The sequence below is a fragment of the Homarus americanus genome, unplaced genomic scaffold (assembly GCF_018991925.1).
Source record: "Homarus americanus isolate GMGI-L3 unplaced genomic scaffold, GMGI_Hamer_2.0 scaffold40856, whole genome shotgun sequence".
Taxonomy (NCBI): Eukaryota; Metazoa; Arthropoda; class Malacostraca; order Decapoda; family Nephropidae; genus Homarus; species Homarus americanus.
Window position 1 is genome coordinate 4,085,122 of NW_024734615.1, and position 13,569 is coordinate 4,098,690.

The 13,569-nt window shown below is 41.9% G+C and overlaps 1 protein-coding gene across 1 annotated transcript in view; it reads left to right on the forward strand.

The window, feature by feature from the left end:
- Positions 1–282: 282 nt before the first annotated feature.
- The window catches only part of LOC121870371 (transferrin-like), a 48,679-nt gene continuing 35,392 nt past the window's right edge, over positions 283–13,569 (forward strand). The window contains 8 exon segments of the mRNA XM_042372172.1: positions 283–439; positions 3,147–3,254; positions 3,511–3,598; positions 5,637–5,755; positions 10,145–10,308; positions 11,420–11,507; positions 13,053–13,126; positions 13,129–13,209. Coding sequence (XP_042228106.1) covers positions 3,161–3,254; positions 3,511–3,598; positions 5,637–5,755; positions 10,145–10,308; positions 11,420–11,507; positions 13,053–13,126; positions 13,129–13,209 — 708 coding nt within the window. The 5' untranslated portion in view covers positions 283–439; positions 3,147–3,160.

Consider the following 13,569-nt stretch of genomic DNA (forward strand, 5'->3'; position numbering starts at 1 on the left):
CTATTTACCACACCTCCTCGATTCATTTACAAGTTTAAACCCCATAGTAACAAATACCATCGTACATCTGCCACACGTTATACATGATCAAGGGCAAGATTTCGGGCCATATAAGGAAGGTCTTTGAAGATGAAAACTGTTAATTTTTAAGTAAGTATAGGCCCAGATCATGTTTAGCAGCAAACATTAATGCCATTGCCCCCTATTTCAGTTTTTTACAATATATATTATTTCCTCGTGTCATTTGTCACAATATACGCGTGGGAAGTAAGAACTTTTTACACAAAGTTGCCAGTGAGCAGAAACCGTCCGTCTAGTGGGGAGCTGAGCCTTGAGTGCCCCTCAGAGCACAGTGGGTACGTGAGCATCATTCTGCAGCTAGACTTGGCCGGTGGAGTGTGAGGGTCAGGCGTCATCATACCTACACTCGAGATATAAGGTGAGTCGCTCGAATATTTCATTGCTATTTCCAATATTTGTCTTATATTCTGAAGCTCTGCAAAAAAGCCTGGTTGGTGGCTTTTTTCAGAATAGACGAATATAAACCTAAGCTGGAGTGAAGTTCTAGAGAAAGATTCTGCACATTAGTTTTATCTCGCAAAGTGAACGTATAGTATATTTACTTAAGGTAGAGTTTCTGAATAACTTTGATGCTATATTATATAAAAGAAAAATTGTGCTTTTACTCGTATGAACAATTAGGTGCATACTTTAATCGTTATTTACGAACCTATTCATCGTGCGAATCTTTGTGAATTCGGGCCTAAACACACTTAAAATGTAGTCGTCTTTAGCTCAAAGGTAATATGATTATATGTCAGGTAATACGTTTGTTATTTCATTAGCTGGACTTAATATAAGAGTGGAGCTAATGAAAAAAGGTGATTCTTTTGAGTAAGATGAAGTTCAATTATCGTTTGGTATGCAGTATAGATTAATAAGATAAACAAGGTTCGGTCAGCAGGGATACAATTGCTTTGGGCTGCTGTGACTCGCAGGACCGGCTCTCAGTTTAGTTATGCTAGACAGCCACAGCCGGGTGTGAAGAACATGTGTACTGTATACTGTAAATAACCATACAGAAGACTACCCCTACCTCTCTGTCACCGATCCACTTTGCCTCGGAAAGCGTGGAAGTATAAAATGATACGTGGAAGCGGTTTTTAGCATTTTTTAGGGGACCACATCTTTTTAGGATGCGTTAGCCCCCCCCCCCCCACACACACACCAGAGACGCTGTATGTAGCTTTTGATTTTTAATTGTTGATGACTATTGCATGTAGTAATTATAATATAATCTTTGTTGTTAAAACACCGAAATACATTACGTCAACAGCATTCTCTCATCAAGGAGAAGCCTAGATTCGACACTGTTGTTACAATTGTTATAATAATAATAATAATAATAATAATAATTAACGGTTTATTGAAAGAGCTTGGCAGCCAGAAGGCTGAAAATATACAGTTACATATTTGGGGAATGGGTTTCGAATTACAAATAATATACAAGTAACATAAGTGATACAAATAAGATATATAATAACTAGATGGGGAAAAGCTCAAACTACAGTTCATTTCACATAGTGACAGTGCAAGGAGTAGTATTTACTGGGAGTGAATACACTGGTTTATTACAAGTTATTGATAATTTTACAATGGTTGGGACTGGGCTGTTCTTATAGCGATCAGTTCGTGCACGTATGGGCTGGATGCGGTTGTGGTGTCGAACAGCAATTCTCGGGCTAGGGATCTCAGGTGGTAGTAGGAGCCGGTGTCGAGGATGGTGTAGAAGCTTCTACCAAATTTGCAGATGAGGTCGTGGTGATGGTCAGTAGAGTCGAAAGGGTCAGTGTGTTGAGCGCTTCTTGATATGTGGAGTAGGAAGGGAGAGAATAATCTTGCATGCCCTCTTTTGCACTTTTTCTAGGTGTTTACGTTGTGTGGCATTTAGGGAGGAAGACCAGGTGGGGGAGGCATAGGTGAGCTTGGGAAGTATGAATGTTGTGTAAACACTCGAGGAGCTCGGGTGCAGGAACTCCGAGGGACTTGAGTCGGCGGAGGAGGTGGAGACGGAAACTGGAGGATTTGACAACTTCACTGACGTGTGGTTTCCAATTTAGTTTGTTTTCTATGGTGACGCCGAGGAGCTTCGTGGAATCTACAACCTGGAGTGTGTTCGGACCTAGAGTAATGGAAATGAGGTGGGACAATGTCGGAGGAGAGGTTGATGTGCATAACCATGGTCTTGGTATGGTTGATGGTGACATGGTTGTTGGTGGCCCACTTTTGGAGACTGTTCAATAAATCCTGAAGGGCGGTATAGTTGGGAGCAGAATTGTTGACGCTGATCCCAATGGTGGAGTCGTCGACATATTTCCAGCGAGCAGGGGTTTCTCTTAGGGCATCATTGATGAGCATAAGGAAGCAGAGTGGTCCCATCTTGGTGCCTTGGGGGACGCCACAGGTGAGTGACTGAAAGATGACTGAAAGCCAAACAATAAGCAGCATATTCAGCTGGTTTGTTTAAATGGTGCAATGTATATACTGATCAACTATTTGTGAACATGGTTGTTCCCCGCGGATTAAAAATGTTCTTTAGGTAAGATAAATTATTCTTTGTATAAGAAAAATATTGTAAGATAAGTATTTTAGTCACGGAAATAATTTTCAGCGTTACGTCCCTCGTTATATTTTTAATTGAATGTAATGGTTTCTGAGAGGAAAATTTTTGTGCCAATTACTCATCCGACTTGAAGCACCATCTGTACGTGGTCAAGTTCGTCATTTTGTCTTTCATTAAACCAACGATATGGTACATAGGAACTTAAAGTGTAATTGGTATGCAGGTTAGGATATAATTGGCACCCTTACTGTATACAGTAGAGAAGATGTGTAAGAACTGACAAAGATGTGATGTTGCAGTCTGCTTTATAGGAGTATATTTGGGTGTTTTGTGTTTTCTGTTTGGGATAATTGTCAAGTACCGTATAATTATTTTATTGAAGTTACTGGATTCATTTCGAATATTCTAAGAATATTTATCGTCTATCATTAAGGTTCCAGCACATTAATTGCCCAGATCCTGTGAGAAAATTATAGTACCCACACATTTTTTTATGAACTATTTGTAAATTTAATTTTTTCAGTTATCCTAAAGACCATGACAGCAAGCAGAGAACAATGGGCGGTGTCGATATTGGTGGTGATGCTGTGGAGCGGCTATGCTCAACCGGCCTCTTTCTCCAATCTTCCAGGTGTGGATTTTATTTATTTATTGTTTTGTTTTTAATGCAACTTGTCTCTCAGTAATTAGCTGATCAGCCAACAGGGGGTTATCTAACCTTTAGTCATCGTCCACATAAGCGTACATTGTGCAGTCACTGTCGTATGCTAAACCGGACAGTCTTGTGCGCATGCGTCATCTAACTTAAATTTTAATGTGGAACACATTTATCATGAGTGGTGTGTATGAACAATTTAGTATAGTTATTCTACTATCTGATCACACAGGACGGATATGTGTAGCGGAAGGTGTGGACTGCTCCCGGCTGAATCAGGTGTCTGGAGGGCTGCTGACCTGCACACCCGTGAGAGACAGGTAATTACACCCCATACTGGTCTCATGTGTGATAGATATGACTTGTATTGTAGGACTTTGAAATGCTGGATATGTGACTCATGTTAATTATGACTCGTGTGGTGATAGATCTTTGACTCATCAGGTACTGTAGATACAATATGTGACTTGTACGTGGTAACTATCTAAATTCAATAATTATGTGGTAAATATGACGTGTGGTGTTGAGACATATGTGTGTGGTAAATGACATATAGTCATTATGATACATAGGAGATAAATGTGACATTTGTGCTACTGTATATTGTGTGAGAGGTGTATTGCAGACTTATGACAGTTATAACATGTACAGTACTCGTATATGTGAAAAATTTTGTGGTATGTAATTTTTTTATATACAGTGTGTGTGTGTGTGTGTGTGTGTGTGTGTGTGTGTGTGTGTGTGTGTGTGTTGCACCTCTCTTATGTGTGCATCATACCATTTCGTAAGCTTTCTGCATTTCTTGACTTATTGATACTGGATGGAAGGTTGTTCTAAGGATCACCAGTTTATTTTTAAAATGTTTGATAGATTTTTTTTTTACTTGTCGAGGCTGCGAGCGTATCCCCAGGTGTGTAGGTTTTTTTTTGGGGGTCTCTTTTATTTTGAGGGGAATCTCGTGTGTTAATGAAGTGTTTATGAAGAAATTTGCTTGCCAAAGATGTTTAATCGTCTGAGATATTCCACTTAGTGCCCAAAGAATAGGAATCAGCCTAGTGACACCGCCTGGAAGTACATATTAGGTGGGACCTGCTCGTCTACTTTTTTTTTTATTCTAATGACCGCACCAGGATACAGAACCTTACTAACAATTATTATGAATCTTTTGAAAACGATGATACTACAGTATAGTATTATAATAGCAGTCATATAACAGACTTATTTTACCGACCTTCTCGCATTCAGTACATAGCCTCGTTACAGCTTAAACAAACAAATACAACTACGTGGTGGGGCTGGGGGTGGGTGGGTAGGGGCCCTACCTTGGTAGTCGTGGGCTTGGGAGATGTGTGTTGTGGGGTCCCTCGAGGACGGGGGGAGGGGATGTTGGAGCGTCCTTGGCTTCACGTAAGCTGATGAGGATGTTGTAGTGAGGCGCACTGGGGAACAAACTCTCTCTCTCTCTCTCTCTCTCTCTCTCTCTCTCTCTCTCTCTCTCTCTCTCTCTCTCTCTCTCCGTCCCTTCCTTATTAATTCCTTGTTCCCTCCGTATTAACCCCTACTTTCTTTCCCATTAACTCCCACTGTTTTCCCTGTTTACTTCTAGTACCTCCCAGTAATGCCCAGTGTCTCTTCAGTAATCTCTAGTACCTTCCGAGTGACCTCTAGTACGACACCCAGTAACCCCCAGTAGCTTTTCAGTAACCTGTAGTAAATCTCCAAGTAACCTTCATTACGGTACCCAGTATGTCCCGAAGTATATCCTAGAGTGTCTTTCCAATAACGTCAGGTACAGTGGAACAATCTGCCAGAGAGGAATGTGTGAGATCATTCAAGACTAAACTTAACAAACACTGGCGCAGGTGCAGATACATACTGCAGCCAGTACTTTCTAACACTGCTTAACAGAGACATGACCGGCTAACATGCTGATCAGTGGCAAAGAGAATAAAGTATAGTAAAAGTATTCCCAAGTAATCCCTAATACTGTGCCTCCCTAGTAACCTCCATTACCATTTCTAATAACTCCCAGTAACTCAGAATACACCCCTGTAACCTCTTCCAGTAACTTGAAGTAAACCTCATTAATTAACTACGGTATATCTTCAATATTTCCTCCGTACCTCCTGAGTAACCCCAATACCTTAAGTACTTCCCTGGTAACCCATAGTACCTACCCCTTTAACCCTCCTAGTACTTCCTCTATAACTCAATGCACCCCCAGTACCTATAGTACCCAGTAACCCCCTTAACCTTAACCCCAGCATGTCCTCTATAACCACACGGACTACCCAGTAACTCCTAAAACCTTCTTCGGTAATCTCTGGTACATCCCAGTAACCCAAGTATGTGCCTCAGGGTGGACTGCCTGAAGAAGATGAGGGACCACGAGGCTGACTTCGGCTTAGCGGGAGCAGAGGATCTCAATGTGGCGGCTGATTCGTTCAGTGGCAAATTCCAGGCAGTCATTCAGCTATGTGAGTATCAATGTCTGACTCTCTCTCTCTCTCTCTCTCTACCACCCCATCAATGTCTTACTCTCCCTCTACCACCCCATCAATGTCTTATTTTTTCTCCCTCTACTGCCCCATCAATGTCTTACTCTCCCTCTACCACCCCATCATTGTCTTATTCTCTCTCTATCCCATCAACCCACCCACACCCATCAGTGTCTTACTCTCTACCACCCATCAATGTCTTATTTTTTCCCACTCCCATCAGTGTCTTACTCTCTCTCTACCACCCCATCAGTGTCTTACTCTCTCTCTATCACCCCATCAATGTCTTACTCTCCCTCTACCACCCCATCAGTGTCTTACTCTCTCTCTATCACACCCCCATCAGTGTCTTACTCTCTCTCTACCACCCATTGTATGTATATTATGCTTATAAAATTATGTATGTATATTATGTATGCTGTATTATAAATTATGTATGTATATTATGTATGTGCTCCATTTATATATATCATTTATTCAGCCTAGCTAGCAGCGTGTGGCAATGTAATTACCATGTCCCACATGCTTAATTAATGTGCCTGGCAACATATGGAAGCTGTTAATGTCTCACTTGCCATACGTCGTCTATAGAGCAGTTGACCAGCAGACAGGTTGAGGAGCGCTACTCCCCTTGTGTACATATCTCTTATCCAGTAAATCGAACCTACAAAATTTATACAGGTGTTTGTGTTCGCTCCTGTATATTGAACTTATTACCCAGAACACGAACACCCATCAATGTCTTACTCTCTCTCTACCACGCCATCAATGTCTTACTCTCCCTCTACCACCCCATCAATGTCTTATTTTTTCTCCCTCTACTGCCCCATCAATGTCTTACTCTCCCTCTACCACCCATCAATGTCTTACTCTCTCTCTACCACCCCATCAATGTCTTACTCTCCCTCTACCACCCCATCAATGTCTTACTCTCCTCTACCACCCCATCAATGTCTTACTCTCCTCTACCACCCCATCAATGTCTTACTCTCTCTCTGCCCACGTCATCAATGTCTTACTCTCTCTCTACCACGCCATCAATGTCTTACTCTCTCTCTACCACCCCATCAATGTCTTACTCTCTCTACCCGTCATCAATGTCTTATCTCTCTCTACCACCCCATCAATGTCTTATTCTCTCTCTCTACCATCCATCAATGTCTTGCTCTCTCTACCACCCCATCAATGTCTTACTCTCCTCTACCACCCCATCAATGTCTTCTCTCTCTCTACCACCCCATCAATGTCTTATTCTCTCTCTCTCTCTCTATCATCCCATATGTCTTACTCTCCCTCTACCACCCCATCAATGTCTTATTCTCTCTCTCTCCCACCACCCATCAATGTCTTATTCTCTCTCTACCACCTCATCAATGTCTTACTCTACCACCCCATCAGTGTCTCTCTCTCTCTCTCTCTCTCTCTCTCTCTCTCTCTCTCTCTCTCTCTCTCTCCTCTCTACCCACCCCACCATTGTCTTACTCTCTCTCTCTCTACCACCTCACCAATGTCTTACTCTACCACCCTCTCTCTCTCTCTCTCTCTCTCTCCCCTCTCTCTCTCTCTCTCTCTCTCTCTCTCTCTCTCTCTCTCTCTCTCTCTCTCTCTCTCTCTCTCTCTCTCTCTCTCTCTCTCTCTCTCTCTCTCTCCCACCCCCACCAATGTCTTACTCTACCACCCCATCAATGTCTTACTCTACCACCCCATCAATGTCTTCTCCAACCCACCAATGTCTTACTCTACCACCCCATCAATGTCTTACTCTACCACCCCATCAATGTCTTTTACCACCCATCAATGTCTTACTCTACCACCCACCAATGTCTTACTCTACCACCCATCAATGTCTTACTCTACCACCCACCAATGTCTTACTCTACCACCCCATCAATGTCTTACTCTACCACCCCATCAATGTCTTACTCTACCACCAATGTCTTACTCTACCACCCATCAATGTCTTACTCTACCACCCCACCAATGTCTTACTCTACCACCCCATCAATGTCTTACTCTACCCCATCAATGTCTTACTCTACCACCCCATCAATGTCTTACTCTACCAACCACAATGTCTTATACCACCCCATCAATGTCACTCTACCACCCCACCAATGTTTTACTCTACCACCCCATCAATGTCTTCTCTACCACCCACCAATGTCTTACTCTACCACCCCATCAATGTCTTTTTACCACCCCATCAATGTCTTACTCTACCACCCACAATGTTTTTACTCTACCACCCCATCAATGTCTTACTCTACCACCCCTGTCTCTCTCCCACCCCATCAATGTCTTACTCTACCACCCCATCAATGTCTTACTCTACCACCTGTCTTACTCACCACCCCATAATGTCTTACTCTACCACCCACCAATATTACTCTACCACCCATCAATGTCTTACTCTACCACCCCATCAATGTCTTTACCACCCATCAATGTCTTACTCTACCACCCCACAATGTCTTACTCTACCACCCATATGTCTTACTCTACCACCCCACCAATGTCTTATTCTACCACCCCATCAATGTCTTACTCTACCACCCATCAATGTCTTACTCCTACCACCCCACAATGTCTTACTCTACCACCCCATCAATGTCTTACTCTACCACCCCATCAATGTCTTACTCCACCACCCCACCAATGTCTTCTCTACCACCCCATCAATGTCTTACTCCTACCACCCATCAATGTCTTACTCTACCACCTATGTCTTACCTCTACCACCCCATCAATGTCTTACTCTACCACCCATCAATGTTCTTACTCTACCACCCACCAATGTCTTACTCTACCACCCCACCAATGTCTTACTCTACACCCCATCAATGTCTTACTCTACCACCCCATCAATGTCTTACTCTACCACCCCTATGTCTTACTCTACCACCCATCAATGTCTTACTCTACACCCCATCAATGTCATCTACCACCCCCACCAATGTCTTACTCTACCACCCCATAATGTCTTACTCTACCACCCCACCAATGTCTTACTCTACCACCAATGTCTTACTCTACCACCCCATCAATGTCTTCTCTACCACCCACCAATGTCTTACTCTACCACCCATCAATGTCTTACTCTACCACCCACCAATGTCTTACTCTACCACCCCACCAATGACACTCTACCACCCCTGTCTTACTTTACCACCCCACCAGTGTCTACTCACCACCCCATCAATGTCTTACTCTACTCCCACAGTGTCTTACTCTACCACCCCAATGTCTTACTCTACCACCAATGTCTTACTCCACCCACCCCCACCAATGTCTTACTCTACCACCCCACCATGACACATTACCACCCCATCAGTGTCTTACTCTACCACCCCATCAATGTCTTACTCCACCACTCCATCAATGTCTTTCTCTACCACCCCATCAATGTCTTACTCTACCACCCCATCAATGTCTTCTCTACCACCCCATCAATGTCTTACTCTACCACCCCTATGTCTTACTCCACCACCCACCAATGTCTTACTCTACCACACCATCAATGTCTTACTCCACCACCCCACCAATGTCTTACTCTACCACCATCAATGTCTTACTCCACCACTCCATCAATGTCTTACTCTACCACCCCATCAATGTCTTACTCTACACCCCATCAATGTCTTAATCACCACCCCACCAATGTCTTCTCTACCACCCACCAATGTACTCTACCACCTGTCTTACTCTACCACCCCACCAATGTCTTACTCTACCACCCATCAGTGTCTTACTCTACCACCCCATCAATGTCTTACTCTACCACCCCATCAGTGTCTTACTCTACCACCCCACCAATGTCTTACTCTACCACCCCATCAATGTCTTACTCTACCATCCCATCAGCGTCTTATTCTCGCCTCAGCACCTGTCAACGTCTTATTGTCCTAAACTCCAATAATGTCTCATCTCTCCTCCACAACCCCACCAGTGTTTAATTCCCTCTACGTCACCTCATTAGTATCCTACCCCGTCAACATAATTACTATACCATAAAAGGCATAGCTTCTCAAACCCCTCCATTTCCCCCTGCAGTCCATTTTTATTGTCCCATGCCACTCGATTTTCCCTAATGGGAGTTTTCACAACCATCCTTCTCATACCCATTAACACCATTATGTTTTTCTCCACCACTACGAGCATAGTCCGTGTAATACCTTTCTTTCTATAAACGAGAGGTAAACAGTGTGTGTGTGTGTGTGTGTGTGTGTGTGTGTGTGTGTTACACAGGTTAATGGAAACAAAGTTACTGTACTGTACTTTGTTACCGTCTACTGCTGCTATAAGCTCTACTGCCATCATTATACCTTTAAAGAACCATCCATCTCTAGTTGACTCTTCTTATGCCCACAGTGACTGGCAAGGATGTGAGGAGTGTTTACCTTTTGGTGCATAATGCCTCCAACCCAAACATCAGGAGTGTGTGTCACCCAGGGATCAACCTCCAACGTTACTATCCCCGTGCTCTGTACCGCCCTGTCACCAGTACTTCTGATGAATTCCTCCCTGACATTGAGGTTAGGACACATCATGACTTAGTCTAGGGTAATTAGAACATGTCAAAATGGTATATGTAAGGGATAGAAATTCTTATTTTATTTCTGAGAAGAGATGTGCCATTGATAGTCATTCCCTGGAAGAGCCTTCTGTCATCAAGGAGCTTCTGTTACTTAGCAGCAAGACACATTATCCATATGAATAATAGGTCAATTTGTAGTTGAGAACATAATTAGATATAGAGTGCAGTTTTTTTTTTCAGACAAAAACAGGTTGTCACATTGGTTGTGTACCATAGGTAAATTATTGTTCTATTCTTTTTTCCTTTTTTTTTTTTGAGGCGCTTGTCATAACAAATCAACGAAGATTGGGTGATGAGGCCCACCAAGGTCTCAAGACCTCACACCTCATGTTTTCTTCCTCTGGGATCACCTTCATGGTTCATCTACCATGAACCATAAAGGTGATCCCAGAGTAAGAAATTGAGAGTGTGAAGTTCGGAGACCTTAGTGTACATTTGAGTGGTCCTTCGCCCAATCTTTCTAAATAGGGATGTTATGAATCCCTTACCTGACAAAGGAAAAAGAATCAATTTTATAAGGTGCATAACATATTAGACATCCTTAGAAAAAGATGAGATTCTTTGTTAATGAAAGTTTTTTTTTTTTTGCTTTGTGTAGGAAACATTTTGTACCTGTAGGAAAATTGTTTTAATATATGTGGGAAGAATTAGGGATAAGTCTAATGTATTTAAGGTATGTAGAGCCACTTCTGTGCATTATAATATTCATATCTGGTAAAGATTATCAGTATGATGGTTTTAAAAAACTACAGTATATTGAATCATAAGTTTAGTTCAGAAGACTGTAAGTTACTGGTTATAAGTTAACAACATTGTAACAAGCTTGTTTTTGATTAATCATATTTCATATTGTTGCACATGAAAAGGAAGAAGCTTCGAAAACAGCATTAAAAATCTGTATAAAGAGAGAAAACAAAGAATCAAACATTTAAACACTTAATTCGTAAATGAATAGAATGTAGATATATTAAATAAAAAAAAATTGGTAGGAATTCATGAAAACAAAATACCTGTAGCTGCTTGATCAAATTTTCCTTATTCACCTACAGAGACATATTGAAGCACTTGGTAATGCCTGGGACAGAGCCTGTATTCCTGGAGCCTGGTCTCCTGACCCCTTCACTGATATGCAGCTCAGTGAGTAGACTTCCATTAGAGCCTTCACTCTCTCTACTTCTTCTCGGGTCCCAATGTGTACTGTAGCTATGTTATGCATCTGTCCAAAGAAATTACTTGTACACTGTAGTAGATGTAGGCATAGGGGAAAAATGTTGAATGACATCCAATAAATTTCTCTTCATGACCATTTTACAGCCATTTTCCATGCTTGTGTGGGTTAGCCATAATTCCCGGATGGCATGGTGTCCCTTTTGCCATCAGACAATTTGCATCAGGTTATATGGCTAGATGCCCTTCTTATCGTCACCCTACTTTTACAGAGCGGGAACCGGGCATTATATGTAGGATTTCCAAGGTCCCTCTTAGCTGGCTAGGCAGGGTCACTACTCCTGGGGTAGTCGAAAATTACCTACCAATCTGAATCTAAGGAACTTTTGTTGAGTCAAAATAAGCACCACAGTTATTACATATACATGAACACACTACTTACAAGGCCAAGCACAATCTCTTAGGATCTCTTGCATGTGGACATTGACACACACAAACACATGACTGCAGGTGTCAATCACTTTATATGCCTTCTGTTACAACCCACTTTGCACAAGAAAAACTTGCAATTTTGCAACTGGCCAGATTGGATGTGCTAAGCTAATGCAATCAGTGTAGGTGTGTGTTTTGACTCTGCTTTGCAGTTGGAAAGTGTAGGCTTGGTGCAAGCATGTGGAGCAGTGTGTGTGTATGTAGCCACATCAGGGTAGAGGCAATTACCTGTACTGTAGTCTGCTCCCACATTCAGCAATGTATTGTCCATTGTTGTGTGTAAACCTATGCTACTCTCATTTCATATGGAAGCACTGTACAGTATATAAATTTGCCATTACAGTACTGTTGACTAGTACAATGTCGTGTAAGTGTCCCTACAGTTCATCTCCTAACCCCGATATTCATGCCCAAGAAAAGAGGACCACTTAACATTAGAAACAAAGTTAGAAATATTGAAGTAAACTGAAGCAAGGGAGGAGGGTTGTCTGCTTGTCTGCACTTGGTTGTGTGTTTGGCCCTAATGAGAGCACAGTACATACCATTAAGAAGAATTCCGAAAAAAAAAAAATCTCAGTGATGCACTTACCATCTCTCTTGGCAAATATAAGAACAAAAAAAGAAGTCCTCTCTCCACAGCTGGGATAATGAAGATGGGGATCAGAGCATCAAGAAAGTAACTTATTTTATTTGGTTTAATGTGTTTTATATGCGTGAAGATTATTATTCAGGGAGTTTTATTGGATTTGTTATGAAAGTGTTTGCTTTTGGGAATGGGTGGGTGGGTGGATTAATACATGTAATGAATGCTCTCATTATGAGAAATTACTCCGTAAATTTTTTTTGGAACAAAACCCTTGTTTAAAGTAAGGGACACCGGTACACTTTAAACCCAGAGGCATCGTATCACAATCTTACTTGTTGTACAATAATCGCCTTTTCTACCTTTATTTTGTTTACTCATGAATTCACATGCTTTACTGTACCAGCAACAGCTAATTCTTCCTTGATCTCATCCAACAGAGCAAAAGCACCCTAAGCTGTGTAGTATATGTCTTCGTCAGAACTGTGATGCTTCAGATCCTTATGCTGGCTCAAAGAGGCCATACAGTGCCTTCTTGATGGTGTTGCTGATGCTGCGTTCGTCTCTGATGTGGACTTCCTCAAAGCCAGGTCACAGGTAATTAAGGTTTATTGAAGGTGATAGAACCAGCTCAAAATAAAAACTGCCAGGTTTAAGTTACAGTTTATTTTGGCAGGTACAATAGTGTCAAAAATAGTATTATTTTACATTTTTTGTGCACTAAACTAGATATTTTAAAGACATGTGTTACATAAGTTGATCCTTAACTCGACAATAGCCCATACTCACCACTGTGGTTTTCTTCCTGGGAATCCAACTGTCACCACACTTGAAATATGGTTGCCAGAGATCAAGGTCTTTCTCAGTACAGGTATCTCTTGTTTGATGATTGGGGATGCATTCCTAAAAATCCATCGTTAAGTAAAATGATAAGCTAAATGGGGTATAACGAGGAAT